Source organism: Aquarana catesbeiana, linkage group LG09 (genome assembly GCF_042186555.1).
Source record: "Aquarana catesbeiana isolate 2022-GZ linkage group LG09, ASM4218655v1, whole genome shotgun sequence".
In the NCBI taxonomy this organism is placed as follows: domain Eukaryota; kingdom Metazoa; phylum Chordata; class Amphibia; order Anura; family Ranidae; genus Aquarana; species Aquarana catesbeiana.
Genome location: NC_133332.1, coordinates 80,649,920 through 80,666,902, shown reverse-complemented (window position 1 = coordinate 80,666,902; position 16,983 = coordinate 80,649,920). Strand labels below are relative to the sequence as shown.

Here is a 16,983-nt window from a genome sequence, read left to right as displayed (position 1 = left end):
TGGCAAACAGAGATGGTATTCTGCATACCTTGGTTGTAACAAGTGGTTATTTGAGTTACTGTTGCCTTTCTATCATCTCAAACCTACCTATTCTCCTCTAACATCTGACATCAACAAGGTATTTTCCTCCACACAACTGCTGCTCACTAGATATTTTCTCTTTTTCAGACCATTCTCTGTAAACCTTAGAAACCTTAGGTTGTGCGTGAAAATTCGAGTAGATCAGCAGTTTTTGAAATACTCAGACAAGCTCGTTTGGCACCAACAACCATGCCACATTCAAAGTCACCTATTTATAGGTGGAGTCTACTGGTTTATTCAGCTGCTATGTATACAAGCATCTTGGGTACTACAATAATGAGATCTTCTTGCTCTGATTCCTTACTCTGTTTTGTTTCACCTAGGTGTTTTGGGCATCTATGACAACCTTTGTGTGTTCCAGCTTTTCAAGCTTTATTAAAAAGCTCTCAAGATATAAGGAACAGTCAGGTGGTTAATTTTCCAGTATCTACCAAAAACCGAGACATTAGTTTAGGTGGACTAGCTCTTTAAAGTGCACATCAAGCCAGAACTTTCAATGACAGGTTGTTATTTGGACATTGGCATACCGCTGTCTGCAAAAGGAACACTGGCAATACACAATACTGGTGAGATTTGTAAAAGTTCTATTATATTTAATGCAAGTGATGACTGAAGAATCCTGCATTAGCACACTTTTATTTGGAATTATTAGAGCCCTTGCACACTGGGACGGGGGCGGCGTCGGCGTCGGCGGTAAAACGCCGCTATTATTAGCGGTGTTTTACCGTCGGTATTCGGCCGCTAGCGGGGCAGTTTTACCCCCCGCTAGCGGCCGAGAAAGGGTTAAATACCACCGCAAAGCGCCTCTGCAGAGGCGCTTTGCTGGCGGTATAGCCGCGCCGTCCCATTGATTTCAATGGGCAGGAGCGGTAAAGGAGCGGTATACACTCCGCTCCTTCACCGCTCCGAAGATGCTGCTGGCAGGACTTTTTTTTACCGTCCTGCCAGTGCACCGCTCCAGTGTGAAAGCCCTCGGGGCTTTCACACTGGATACACAGCAGCGGCACTTTCAGGTCGGTTTGCAGGCGCTATTATTAGCGCAATAGCGCCTGCAAACCGCCCCAGTGTGCAAGGGCTCTTAGAGGAACTATCTTTTTTAGTACAGCTTTTGCTCTATTAGAACTCTGGATAGCAGAGAAAAAAGCTGTTCTAATCCTTCTCAACTCTATTGAAAACAAAAAAAGGAAAAAAAATACACTTTAAAAAGGTGTGCATTTAATTCCATAAAGCCTTTAATTCAACAAACCTACACATCACTGAAGTAGAGAAGTCTTGCCTTACAGGCAATAAAAGTTTTATAGAGCAATTTACAAATTGATACCATGCGGTTACAAATGTCCTTTATGCTGCTGTCAGGAAATCATCTAGAGTCTTAGATACATTTGGAGGTGGATTCTGAAAGGCTTAAGAGGTGGGGCTTGAAGAGGACACGAGTGGAGACAATTCCAGAAGACTAATGCCCTGTATACACGGTCGGATTTTTCCGATGGAAAATGTGTGATAGGCTCCATCACACATTTTTCATCGGAATTTCCGACACACAAAGTTTGAGAGCAGGCTATAAAATTTTTCGACAACAAAATCCATTGTCGGAAATTCCAATCATGTGTACACAAATCCGATGCACAAAGTGCCACGCATGCTCAGAATAAATTAAGAGACGAAAGCTATTGGCTACTGCCCCGTTTATAGTCCCGACGTACGTGTTTTACTTCACCGCGTTCAGAACGATCGGATTTTCCGTCAAGTTTGTGCGACCGTGTGTATGCAAAACAACTTTGAGCCAACATCTGTCGGAAAAAATCCATGGATTTTGTTGTCGGAATGTCCGATCAATGTCCGACCGTGTGTACAGGGCATAAGCCTACCTTTAAAAGAAAAAGAATAAATGCACATATATTTGCAGAGGAAAGAAATGTGCAAAGGGAAGACACATACAGGAGAGGTACAGTGGCTGCACACCCCAAAACAAATTGTGTAACATGGGAAAATTCCCCCAGGGGGGCTTTAAAACAGCAATACGAGCAATTCAAAAAAGGAATTATATAAAAATATTTTATTTGGAAACATGTGAGGTCAATAGCATGTTGCCATATCAAAAAATATGCCCTAGTTGGGGGATAACAAAAACATTCCACATTTACAGAAAGTAAACACAAAGTTACAGCATCACATATCATTGGTCTGTTGTGATAATGCCCCAACACGTTTCAACCCATGTGGTCTTCTTCAGGGGTTGGTTTGCTATAGAGAGATATATTTAGTATCTAAGCCTACCTTTAAAGGAAAAAGAATAAATGCACATATATTTGCAAAGGAAAAAAAAATGTGCATTTATTATTTTTTTGCATATACTCCTGCAAATTCTTCCTCCAGCTTTATCTTCGTATCGAGGTACAGACCTTCAGGTGAAGAGCTGAAGGAAGTGTTAATGCACTATGAATGTGATGATTATCGCACTTGTGTTCCATTGAGAACTACAAGTCCATGTGCTGCTGTGGCAGAAAGGACTTGAAGCTCCACACAGCCATGCAAATTTATTTGTATGTTGTGTACAGCCTATATCATCTAGTAAAATGTGATCTCCTCCTATTTAACCACTTCATGCCCATGCTATAGCCAAAAGACGGCTCGGGTGCCCCCACAGCAAGCTGCTGGCTGAGGGGCACTCAAAGGAGGGAGGGGCTAGGAGCAGCGAAGAGGAACCCGAGAAGAGGACGATTCGGGCTGCTCTGTGCAAAACCAACTGCATAGAGCAGATAAGTATAACATGGTTGTTATTAAAAAAAAAAAAAAAATGAGCCTTTACCATCACTTTAAAGAGTATTGTCATTGTACTGTCTACCCTCATGTTGTAAAGTGCTGCGTAAACTGTCAGTGCTATATAAATCCTGTATAATAATAATAATAATAATAATAATAAAGGTAAAAGGTTTTTCACCTTAATGCATTCTATGCATTAAAGTTAAAAACTTTTACGTACAGATCCCCCCACAGCCCCCCCAAAATACTCACATGAGCCTGGTCTAGCGCTGTGCACTCTGCAGCAGCTCTTTTCCCCTCTCCTGGCTCTCATAGGCTTGACTGAGAGCACAGCGAGCCATTGGCTCCTGCTGCTGCCAGTCAAAATCTGTGAGCATAGAGCGGCCCGAGCTGGGCTGTGTGTCTAAATAGACTTTAACAGCCCAGCATGGGAGCTAGCACGCACGAGTGCTTCCATGGGAAGTGGCTATGGGGCACTTAGTGGCAGGGAAGAGCCAGGAGCACTGCCAGGGGATCCGAAAAGATGAGGATCGGGGCTGCTCTATGCAAAACTATTGCACAGAGCAGGTAAGTATGACATGTTTTTTATTTTAGGTTTGATCATGCAAGCATAAACCAAAATACATTCAAAGTGATAGCATAACAATTAATTTTTATTCTTTAAATTGCAGGATATTACAAGCTATTTGGAATAAACTTCAAACTGGTAGAAATTCTATGTGGCTAAAAAAGACTTTAAATCAAACTGTAATGCTAAGAATCAAAAGCTAACAAATGTTTCTCTTTACAGGTTCAATATTTTCTCCAGTGTTGGTGACGGCCCAATGTACGTAAGATGAAGTGCAATCAAACCTTTTCTTTGTATACTTTCTGACATCTTATTATTTTCCATAAAGAAAAGAGTTCCAGGCGCTGATGACGGACGATTCACCCAAGTGTAATGTAAACACAGCTGAACCATGCCGCTGTCTAATAGCATGGGATTGGATGCTGAAATACTAAAGATAGTGTGGGTTGGACAGCGTTCAGAAGCTGGACTTAAGTATTGGATGGTGGCTGCAATAAACCACATATGCTCTCAAAGAATTGCTGGTACTTTAATTGTAAAAAAAGGTGATAAAAACAGTACAATTGTTGCATGGTTATGTTAACGCTACCACACCGGCTGCAAAGCTGACTGGGGCACTGATGAGTTGAAGTGTCAGACCATGAGGATCTTATGGTGGGATGCCGACCTAGAATGCCACGGTGCTGGCTGGACTGCACCAGCCAGCTTTAAGGCCGAATCAGTGTGTGGGCCGCCAGCAAACAAGGATGGTGTCACTGACGCTGGCAATGTGGATGCTCCCAAGGAAGAGATGCCATGGTGAACAGCAAGGAGGATGGCGTCACAGAGGTCCAGACCAGAAGTGATGTGTCCAAGGAAGCAGACGCGGCCAGCGTAGAACGCAAGCGTCCCTGTTGCCATAACTACTGGTTTTGTGTGTATGCGTTTTGTCAAGTAATGTGATTATCGGATAAAAGAAGCTTAAATACCCAGTGTGGGGGCGGAACGGGGCAGAGATTGAGAAAGGTCTAGACCAATTAACCCATCAGAGCCCCTGTCCATTAAAAACTTGGAAACTGTTAAGTGTCACTTAGATTAAAAGTTACAATATATATATATATATATATATATATATATATATATATCTATATATATATATATATATATATATATAGATATATATATATATATATATATATATATATATATTAATTAATTAATATATTAGATGTTATATGAAGTATACATAAAAAATAATAATAAATTAAATAAAAATAAAAATGAAACAACAAATTCTGATAAATGATAAATGATGTGCATATGTATACATACATAAGTATATATACATATATGCATGTATAAAAAAATGCTAAAAAAATACCAAGGAGATCAAAAAGGATATATAAAAGGCAAAGTAAAGTATATCTGGCAAGACAATACACCATTAGTTCAGACAACATTGTGTACTTCTAGGTCCTCATTCGACCCATTGGGTGACAAAGAGCCAAAATTATAAATCCAAAACACTTCTCGCCTTCATAGAAGAGAAAAACTTGCATTATCAGTTAGAGTACCTTTGGGAATGGCCCCAATCGCCATCACCTCCAAGCTTCTAAAGTTTTTATTGTGTGCCTGGAGGAAATGGCGAGGCACACTATGCTTATCACAGCCCTTGAATATGAATCTGTGGTGCTCACCTATGCGCCTATGCAAAGTGCGCATGGTGCGTTCTACATAAAGTAGGCTGCAGGGGCACTGCAGAACATAGATGACAAACTCCGTAGAGCATGTGATAAATTGTTTGATGTGGCATATTTTACCTTTATTGTCACTTATTTCCGCTCGTCCATGAGGGATAGGTTAGCATGTAAGACATCCCCTCTGTTGCGGCATGTAAGAAATACCAACTCTGTTATCAAAATAAGATCTAATATCATAATGGGGTTTTTTATTTGTCATGCATAACTTACTGGGGGTAAGATGTTTTTCAATGTGCGAGCCAACCTAAATGTGACTTGGGGGGCCGAAGTTAGTATGGGAGCCAATCTCTGATCCAACTTTAACCACTTCCCGACCAGTCGCCGTACTTATATGGCAGCAGGTCGGCTCTCCTGCGTGAACCGACATACCCGTACTTTGGTCCGTACATGTGAGATTGTGGACATGCGGGTCCGGCGGACATGATGTCTGCTGGCCATCCGCGATCGCTGTACACAAGGTGGATCCCTGTTCTGACAGGGGACATCTCACAGATCCAGTGATTACCAGTGATCAGGAACAGCAATCCCTATCATGTCCCAGGCAGCCCATCCCCCCCTACAGTTAGAACATGCTGAGGGAACATATTTAACCCCTTGATCACCCCCTAGTGTTAACCTCTTCCCCACCAGTGTCATATATACATTGATCAGTGCATTTTTATAGCACTGATCAATGTAATAATGTCACTGGTCCCCAAAAAGTATAATTTAGGGTCAGATTTGTCCGCTGCAATGTCTCAGTCCCGCTAAAAATCACAGATCACCGCCATTACCAGTAAAAATAATAAAAAATAAATAAAAGTCCTTAAATCTATCCCATAGTTTGTAGATGCGATAACTTTTGCGCAAACCAATCAATATATGCCTATTGTGATTTTTTTTTACCAAAAATATGTGGAAGAATACATATTGACCTAAACTGATAAATACATTTGTTTTTTATATATTTTTTTGGATCTGTATTATCGCAGAAAGTTAAAAAAAAAAATTTTTTCAAAATTGTCACTATTTTTTGTTTATAGCTCAAAAAATAAAAACAACAGAGGTGATCAAATACCACCAAAAGAAAGCTCTATTTGTGGGAAAAAAAGGGCATCAATTTTGTTTGAGTACAACTTCGCATGACCGCGCAATTGTCAGTTAAAGCAAAGCAGTGCTGTATCGCAAAAAAATGGCCTGGTCATTAAGGAGGCAAATCCTTCCAGGGCAGAAGGGGTTAAAATGCCATAATGTTTATTTAAAATTTTTGAAATGGACTTGTATTCATCATTAAATGTACTTATAAATCTTATTACATTAGTCTTATCTTTTGGACTGTTCCCATCCTTTGTAATATGCTGGGGGTTTACATTTTTATCAAATACTTCTTTCACCATAGCAGAAGGATATCCTTTGTCTTCACATTTTTTGGACATCAAAGCTCCCTGTGTATAATTGTCCTCCATTTTGGTACGATTTCTGAGCAACCTATTGAATTGTCCTCCAGGAATAATCCTTATGCAAGCTGGATGGTGACAGCTGGAATGATGGAGATAGGAATTGCCACAAGTGGGTTTGGTGTGATTCTTATGCAGCGTACACATGGTCTGACTTTTCGACCGGACTTGTTCAACGGACGCCGACGGACCAAATCCGATCGTGTATGGGCTTCAACGGACCTTCTGCAGATTTTTACAGTCACAAATCTGACGGACTTTAGATTTGGAACATGCTTCAAATCTTTATGTCGTAACTCCGCGGGACCCAGAAATCCGCTCGTCTGTATGCTAGTTCGACGAACAAAAACCCACGCTAGGGCAGCTATTGGCTCCTGGCTATCAACTTCCTTATTTTAGTCCGGTGTACGTCATCACGTACGAATCCATCGGACTTTGGTGTGATCGTGTGTAGGCAAGTCCGTTCATTAAAAAGTTCATGGGAAGTCCGTCGAAAGTCCGCTGGAAAGTCTGTTGGACCAGTCCGGTCGAAAAGTCCGCCCGTGTGTACGCGGTCTTACTGGTAATGGTATCACTCTTATGTGAGAGAACAAGGTCCAAAAAAATGTTTTATATATTTTTTTATATATATTGATAATACAACATATCATGGATTGCTATTGTTTAGATGGTTTTATGTCTATAAGTATGAATATAGTTATTATTTAGGTATGTATATTTATATATATATATATATATATATATATATATATATATATATATATATATATATATTATAACTTTTAATCTAAGTGACACTTAACAGTTTCCAAGGACAGGAGCTCTGATAAGGTTAATTGGTCTAGACCTTTCTTAATCTCAATCTCTGCCCCGTCCCGCCCCCACGCTGGGTATATAAGCTTCTGTTAGCCAATAATCACGTGACTTGACAAAGCGCTTGTGCACAAAACCGGTAGTCACGGCAACAGGGACTTTTGCATTCCACGCTGGCCGCGTCTGCTTCCTTGGACACGTCACTTCAGGTCTGGACCTCGGTAACGCCTTCCTCGGCGTCTCTTCCTTGGATACAGTCAGCCATGGGAGCATCCACATTGCCAGCATCAGTGACACCATCCTTGTTTGCCTGCGGGCCTGGCACCCCACACACTGATCCAGCCAGCACCGTGGCAATTTTAGGTTAAAGCTGGCTTGTGCAGTCCAGTCAGCACCGTGGCATTCTACGTCGGCATCCCACCATTGGATCCTCCTGGTCTGACACTTCAACTCATCAGTGCCCCAGTCAGCTCCGCAGCCGGTGTGGTAACATTTACATAACCATGCAACAATTGTACTGTTTTTATCACTTTTTTTACAATTAAAGTACCAGAAATTCTTTGAGAGCATATCTGGTTTATTGCAGCCACCATCCAATACTTATTATTTTCCATGTCTCATATATCGTAAGAATGATATAAAATGCACTAATCCCCAGTGGTGAGACATACAGATGTGTGAGGCCTTATATGGGAGCATGGTCATCACTGCCACCCAATTCATTTTCTTTTAAATAGTGCTGCAGGGAGACTCTATGATTGGAGGAAGGGCCTGTCACTTGACTTTGGTGGGTCACGTGACCAGGCTTAGTACACATTTTTAAAGCACACTGTTGTACTTTATAAATAGGAAGTGTTATTTTTTTTAAAGTAGTGGAATGACTGCAGTAAAGGCATGCAACATCAATATACATGGACCCTTTAAAGAATATAATACATTATCGCTCATGTTAAATACCCAACCATGTGCAAAATTTAAATAAAAGAAAAAGGGATTTGTGTTGCACCTGATTGAAGAGAACAATGGATCACTTTATTCACAAAGTGAGAATTAATTTGCTAAATTAAAAGTCTCTACCTCTGTATAATAGTAAGCCTGTCTGTATGATTGAGCAGACACACCTCTATTTACAGAACATTGAATAGGACATTCAGAAAACATTTACTTTATATTTCTGGTGCAGTAAATGTCTTGGGAATGTCACATATGCAAATGTATAAATGTTCTGCCGAGTGTGCAAGATATCAACTAACTAAAAGTTTGCTTATTACCTTATTTTGTAATGTGGAGAAAAAAATAAATACAATATATAGAGTATATACTAGATATAGATATATATATAGATATAAATAGATAGATAGATAGATAGATAGATAGATAGATAGATAGATAGATAGATAGATAGATAGATAGATAGATAGATAGATAGATAGATAGATAGATAGATAGATAGATAGATAGATAGATAGATAGATAGATCAGGATGAGAGGGAGGTTTTTGTTTGAAGATCCAAAACATATTAAACATCTATAACTAAGATTTCATTTTTGATGGGACTGACCCTTTCAACTCATATACACAGAGGATTATCCTTAAATTCTTAAATAAGATTATGGTTTTGCATTACATGATTATTTTTTTTCTTTCACTTCAATACATTGCAGCTTCAACCACTACAGCAACACCAATTCCAACTGCAGCTCCAACTACTACAGAAGCAACAACTACTACAGAAACACCAACTACTACAGCAGAGCCAACTACTACAGAAACACCAACTACTACAGCAGAGCCAACTACTACAGAAACACCAACTACTACAGAAACACCAACTACTACAGAAGCACCAACAACTACAGAAACACCAACTACTACAGAAACACCAACTACTACAGAAGCACCAACTACTACAGAAGCACAACCTACTACAGAAACACCAACTACTACAGAAGCACCAACTACTACAGAAACACCAACTACTACAGAAGCACCAACTACTACAGAAGCACCAACTACTACTGAAGCACCAACTACTACAGAAACACCAACTACTACAGAAGCACCAACTACTACAGAAACACCAACTACTACAGAAGCGCCAACTACTACTGAAGCACCAACTACTACAGAAACACCAACTACTACAGAAGCACCAACTACTACAGAAACACCAACTACTACAGAAGCACCAACTACTACAGAAGCACCAACTACTACAGAAACACCAACTACTACAGAAGCACCAACTACTACAGAAACACCAACTACTACAGAAGCACCAACTACTACAGAAGCACCAACTACTACAGAAACACCAACTACTACTGAAGCACCAACTACTACAGAAGCACCAACTACTACAGAAACACCAACTACTACAGAAGCACCAACTACTACAGAAGCACCAACTACTACTGAAGCACCAACTACTACTGTAGCGCCAACTACTACAGAAGCACCAACTACTACAGAAGCGCCAACTACTACTGAAGCATCAACTACTACAGAAGCACCAACTACTACAGAAGCGCCAACTACTACAGAAGCGCCAACTACTACAGAAGCACCAACTACTACTGCAGACCCAACAACTACAGAAGCACCAATTACTACTGCAGAGCCAACTACTACAGAAGCACCAACTACTACTGCAGAGCCAACTACTACAGAAGCACCAACTACTACAGAAGCACCAACTACTACAGAAGCACCAACTACTACTGCAGACCCAACAACTACAGAAGCACCAACTACTACAGAAGCACCAACTACTACTGCAGACCCAACTACTACAGAAGCACCAACTACTACAGAAGCACCTAATACTACAGAAACACCAACTACTACTGAAGCACCAACTACTACTGAAGCACCAACTACTACAGAAGCACCAACTACTACAGAAACACCAACTACTACTGAAGCACCAACTACTACAGAAGCACCAACTACTACTGAAGCACCAACTACTACAGAAGCACCAACTACTACAGAAACACGAACTACTACAGAAGCACCAACTACTACTGAAGCACCAACTACTACAGAAGCACCAACTACTACAGAAACACCAACTACTACAGAAGCACCAATTACTACAGAAGCACCAACTACTACAGAAGCGCCAACTACTACAGAAGCGCCAACTACTACAGAAACACCAACTACTACAGAAACGCCAACTACTACTGAAGCGCCAACTACTACAGAAGCGCCAACTACTACAGAAGCACCAACTACTACAGAAGCACCAACTACTACAGAAGCGCCAACTACTACAGAAGCACCAACTACTACAGAAGCGCCAACTACTACAGAAGCACCAACTACTACAGAAGCGCCAACTACTACAGAAGCACCAACTACTACAGAAACACCAACTACTACAGAAGCGCCAACTACTACAGAAGCGCCAACTACTACAGAAGCGCCAACTACTACAGAAACACCAACTACTACAGAAACACCAACTACTACTGAAGCACCAACTACTACAGAAGCGCCAACTACTACAGAAGCACCAACTACTACTGAAGCACCAACTACTACAGAAGCACCAACTACTACAGAAACACCAACTACTACTGAAGCACCAACTACTACAGAAGCGCCAACTACTACAGAAGCGCCAACTACTACAGAAGCACCAACTACTACTGAAGCACCAACTACTACAGAAGCACCAACTACTACAGAAGCGCCAACTACTACAGAAGCGCCAACTACTACAGAAGCACCAACTACTACAGAAGCGCCAACTACCACTTCAGCCCCAATCACTACAGAAACACCAACTACTACTGCAGGGCCAACTACTACTGTAGCGCCAACTACTACAGAAGCACCAACTACTACAGAAGCGCCAACTACTACAGAAGCACCAACTACTACAGAAGCACCAACTACCACTTCAGCCCCAATCACTACAGAAACACCAACTACTACTGCAGCGCCAACTACTACTGAAGCACCAACTACTACTGCAGCGCCAACTACTACAGAAGCACCAACTACTACTGCAGAGCCAACTACTACAGAAGCGCCAACTACTACAGAAGCACCAACTACTACAGAAGTACCAACTACTACAGAAAAACCAACTACTACTGAAGCACCAACTACTACTGTAGCGCCAACTACTACAGAAGCACCAACTACTACAGAAGCGCCAACTACTACAGAAGCACCAACTACTACAGAAGCGCCAACTACTACAGAAGCACCAAATACTACTGAAGCACCAACTACTACAGAAGCGCCAACTACTACAGAAGCGCCAACTACTACAGAAGCACCAACTACTACAGAAGCGCCAACTACTACAGAAGCACCAACTACTACAGAAGCACCAACTACTACTGAAGCACCAACTACTACAGAAGCACCAACTACTACTGAAGCACCAACTACTACAGAAGCACCAACTACTACAGAAGCGCCAACTACTACAGAAGCGCCAACTACTACAGAAGCACCAACTACTACTGCAGACCCAACAACTACAGAAGCACCAATTACTACTGCAGAGCCAACTACTACAGAAGCACCAACTACTACTGCAGAGCCAACTACTACAGAAGCACCAACTACTACAGAAGCACCAACTACTACAGAAGCACCAACTACTACTGCAGACCCAACAACTACAGAAGCACCAACTACTACAGAAGCACCAACTACTACTGCAGACCCAACTACTACAGAAGCACCAACTACTACAGAAGCACCTAATACTACAGAAACACCAACTACTACTGAAGCACCAACTACTACTGAAGCACCAACTACTACAGAAGCACCAACTACTACAGAAGCACCAACTACTACTGAAGCACCAACTACTACAGAAGCACCAACTACTACTGAAGCACCAACTACTACAGAAGCACCAACTACTACAGAAACACGAACTACTACAGAAGCACCAACTACTACTGAAGCACCAACTACTACAGAAGCACCAACTACTACAGAAACACCAACTACTACAGAAGCACCAATTACTACAGAAGCACCAACTACTACAGAAGCGCCAACTACTACAGAAGCACCAACTACTACAGAAACACCAACTACTACAGAAACTACTACTGAAGCACCAACTACTACAGAAGCACCAACTACTACAGAAACACCAACTACTACAGAAGCACCAATTACTACAGAAGCACCAACTACTACAGAAGCGCCAACTACTACAGAAGCACCAACTACTACAGAAACACCAACTACTACAGAAACGCCAACTACTACTGAAGCGCCAACTACTACAGAAGCGCCAACTACTACAGAAGCACCAACTACTACAGAAGCACCAACTACTACAGAAGCGCCAACTACTACAGAAGCACCAACTACTACAGAAGCGCCAACTACTACAGAAGCACCAACTACTACAGAAGCGCCAACTACTACAGAAGCACCAACTACTACAGAAACACCAACTACTACAGAAGCGCCAACTACTACAGAAGCGCCAACTACTACAGAAGCGCCAACTACTACAGAAACACCAACTACTACAGAAACACCAACTACTACTGAAGCACCAACTACTACAGAAGCGCCAACTACTACAGAAGCACCAACTACTACTGAAGCACCAACTACTACAGAAGCACCAACTACTACAGAAACACCAACTACTACTGAAGCACCAACTACTACAGAAGCGCCAACTACTACAGAAGCGCCAACTACTACAGAAGCACCAACTACTACTGCAGAGCCAACTACTACAGAAGCACCAACTACTACTGCAGAGCCAACTACTACAGAAGCACCAACTACTACAGAAGCACCAACTACTACAGAAGCACCAACTACTACTGCAGACCCAACAACTACAGAAGCACCAACTACTACAGAAGCACCAACTACTACTGCAGACCCAACTACTACAGAAGCACCAACTACTACAGAAGCACCTAATACTACAGAAACACCAACTACTACTGAAGCACCAACTACTACTGAAGCACCAACTACTACAGAAGCACCAACTACTACAGAAACACCAACTACTACTGAAGCACCAACTACTACAGAAGCACCAACTACTACTGAAGCACCAACTACTACAGAAGCACCAACTACTACAGAAACACGAACTACTACAGAAGCACCAACTACTACTGAAGCACCAACTACTACAGAAGCACCAACTACTACAGAAACACCAACTACTACAGAAGCACCAATTACTACAGAAGCACCAACTACTACAGAAGCGCCAACTACTACAGAAGCGCCAACTACTACAGAAACACCAACTACTACAGAAACGCCAACTACTACTGAAGAGCCAACTACTACAGAAGCGCCAACTACTACAGAAGCACCAACTACTACAGAAGCACCAACTACTACAGAAGCGCCAACTACTACAGAAGCACCAACTACTACAGAAGCGCCAACTACTACAGAAGCACCAACTACTACAGAAGCGCCAACTACTACAGAAGCACCAACTACTACAGAAACACCAACTACTACAGAAGCGCCAACTACTACAGAAGCGCCAACTACTACAGAAGCGCCAACTACTACAGAAACACCAACTACTACAGAAACACCAACTACTACTGAAGCACCAACTACTACAGAAGCGCCAACTACTACAGAAGCACCAACTACTACTGAAGCACCAACTACTACAGAAGCACCAACTACTACAGAAACACCAAATACTACTGAAGCACCAATTACTACAGAAGCGCCAACTACTACAGAAGCGCCAACTACTACAGAAGCACCAACTACTACTGAAGCACCAACTACTACAGAAGCACCAACTACTACAGAAGCGCCAACTACTACAGAAGCGCCAACTACTACAGAAGCACCAACTACTACAGAAGCGCCAACTACCACTTCAGCCCCAATCACTACAGAAACACCAACTACTACTGCAGGGCCAACTACTACTGTAGCGCCAACTACTACAGAAGCACCAACTACTACAGAAGCGCCAACTACTACAGAAGCACCAACTACTACAGAAGCACCAACTACCACTTCAGCCCCAATCACTACAGAAACACCAACTACTACTGCAGCGCCAACTACTACTGAAGCACCAACTACTACTGCAGCGCCAACTACTACAGAAGCACCAACTACTACTGCAGAGCCAACTACTACAGAAGCGCCAACTACTACAGAAGCACCAACTACTACAGAAAAACCAACTACTACTGAAGCACCAACTACTACTGTAGCGCCAACTACTACAGAAGCACCAACTACTACAGAAGCGCCAACTACTACAGAAGCACCAACTACTACAGAAGCGCCAACTACTACAGAAGCACCAAATACTACTGAAGCACCAACTACTACAGAAGCGCCAACTACTACAGAAGCGCCAACTACTACAGAAGCACCAACTACTACAGAAGCGCCAACTACTACAGAAGCACCAACTACTACAGAAGCACCAACTACTACTGAAGCACCAACTACTACAGAAGCACCAACTACTACTGAAGCACCAACTACTACAGAAGCACCAACTACTACAGAAGCGCCAACTACTACAGAAGCGCCAACTACTACAGAAGCACCAACTACTACTGCAGACCCAACAACTACAGAAGCACCAATTACTACTGCAGAGCCAACTACTACAGAAGCACCAACTACTACTGCAGAGCCAACTACTACAGAAGCACCAACTACTACAGAAGCACCAACTACTACAGAAGCACCAACTACTACTGCAGACCCAACAACTACAGAAGCACCAACTACTACAGAAGCACCAACTACTACTGCAGACCCAACTACTACAGAAGCACCAACTACTACAGAAGCACCTAATACTACAGAAACACCAACTACTACTGAAGCACCAACTACTACTGAAGCACCAACTACTACAGAAGCACCAACTACTACAGAAACACCAACTACTACTGAAGCACCAACTACTACAGAAGCACCAACTACTACTGAAGCACCAACTACTACAGAAGCACCAACTACTACAGAAACACGAACTACTACAGAAGCACCAACTACTACTGAAGCACCAACTACTACAGAAGCACCAACTACTACAGAAACACCAACTACTACAGAAGCACCAATTACTACAGAAGCACCAACTACTACAGAAGCGCCAACTACTACAGAAGCACCAACTACTACAGAAGCACCAACTACTACAGAAGCGCCAACTACTACAGAAGCGCCAACTACTACAGAAGCACCAACTACTACAGAAGCGCCAACTACTACAGAAGCACCAACTACTACAGAAGCGCCAACTACTACAGAAGCACCAACTACTACAGAAACACCAACTACTACTGAAGCACCAACTACTACTGAAGCACCAACTACTACAGAAGCACCAACTACTACAGAAACACCAACTACTACTGAAGCACCAACTACTACAGAAGCACCAACTACTACAGAAGCACCAACTACTACAGAAACACCAACTACTACTGAAGCACCAACTACTACAGAAGCACCAACTACTACAGAAACACGAACTACTACAGAAGCACCAACTACTACTGAAGCACCAACTACTACAGAAGCACCAACTACTACAGAAACACCAACTACTACAGAAGCACCAATTACTACAGAAGCACCAACTACTACAGAAGCGCCAACTACTACAGAAGCACCAACTACTACAGAAACACCAACTACTACAGAAACGCCAACTACTACTGAAGCACCAATTACTACAGAAGCACCAACTACTACAGAAGCGCCAACTACTACAGAAGCACCAACTACTACAGAAACACCAACTACTACTGAAGCACCAACTACTACAGAAGCACCAACTACTACAGAAACACGAACTACTACAGAAGCACCAACTACTACTGAAGCACCAACTACTACAGAAGCACCAACTACTACAGAAACACCAACTACTACAGAAGCACCAATTACTACAGAAGCACCAACTACTACAGAAGCGCCAACTACTACAGAAGCACCAACTACTACAGAAACACCAACTACTACAGAAACGCCAACTACTACTGAAGCGCCAACTACTACAGAAGCGCCAACTACTACAGAAGCACCAACTACTACAGAAGCACCAACTACTACAGAAGCGCCAACTACTACAGAAGCACCAACTACTACAGAAGCGCCAACTACTACAGAAGCACCAACTACTACAGAAGCGCCAACTACTACAGAAGCACCAACTACTACAGAAACACCAACTACTACAGAAGCGCCAACTACTACAGAAGCGCCAACTACTACAGAAGCGCCAACTACTACAGAAACACCAACTACTACAGAAACACCAACTACTACTGAAGCACCAACTACTACAGAAGCGCCAACTACTACAGAAGCACCAACTACTACTGAAGCACCAACTACTACAGAAGCACCAACTACTACAGAAACACCAACTACTACTGAAGCACCAACTACTACAGAAGCGCCTACTACTACAGATGCGCCAACTACTACAGAAGCACCAACTACTACTGAAGCACCAACTACTACAGAAGCACCAACTACTACAGAAGCGCCAACTACTACAGAAGCGCCAACTACTACAGAAGCACCAACTACTACAGAAGCGCC

General features: G+C 42.3%; 1 protein-coding gene across 1 annotated transcript in view; it reads left to right on the top strand.

Annotated features, from left to right (window-relative positions):
- The window catches only part of LOC141108955 (uncharacterized), a 108,796-nt gene that overhangs the window by 34,580 nt on the left and 57,233 nt on the right, over nt 1-16,983 (top strand). The window contains exons 3-5 of the mRNA XM_073600914.1: nt 9,153-10,256; nt 12,036-13,544; nt 14,565-16,028. Of these exons, the coding sequence (XP_073457015.1) occupies nt 9,153-10,256; nt 12,036-13,544; nt 14,565-16,028 (4,077 nt within the window). The remainder of the gene's footprint in view (nt 1-9,152; nt 10,257-12,035; nt 13,545-14,564; nt 16,029-16,983) is intronic.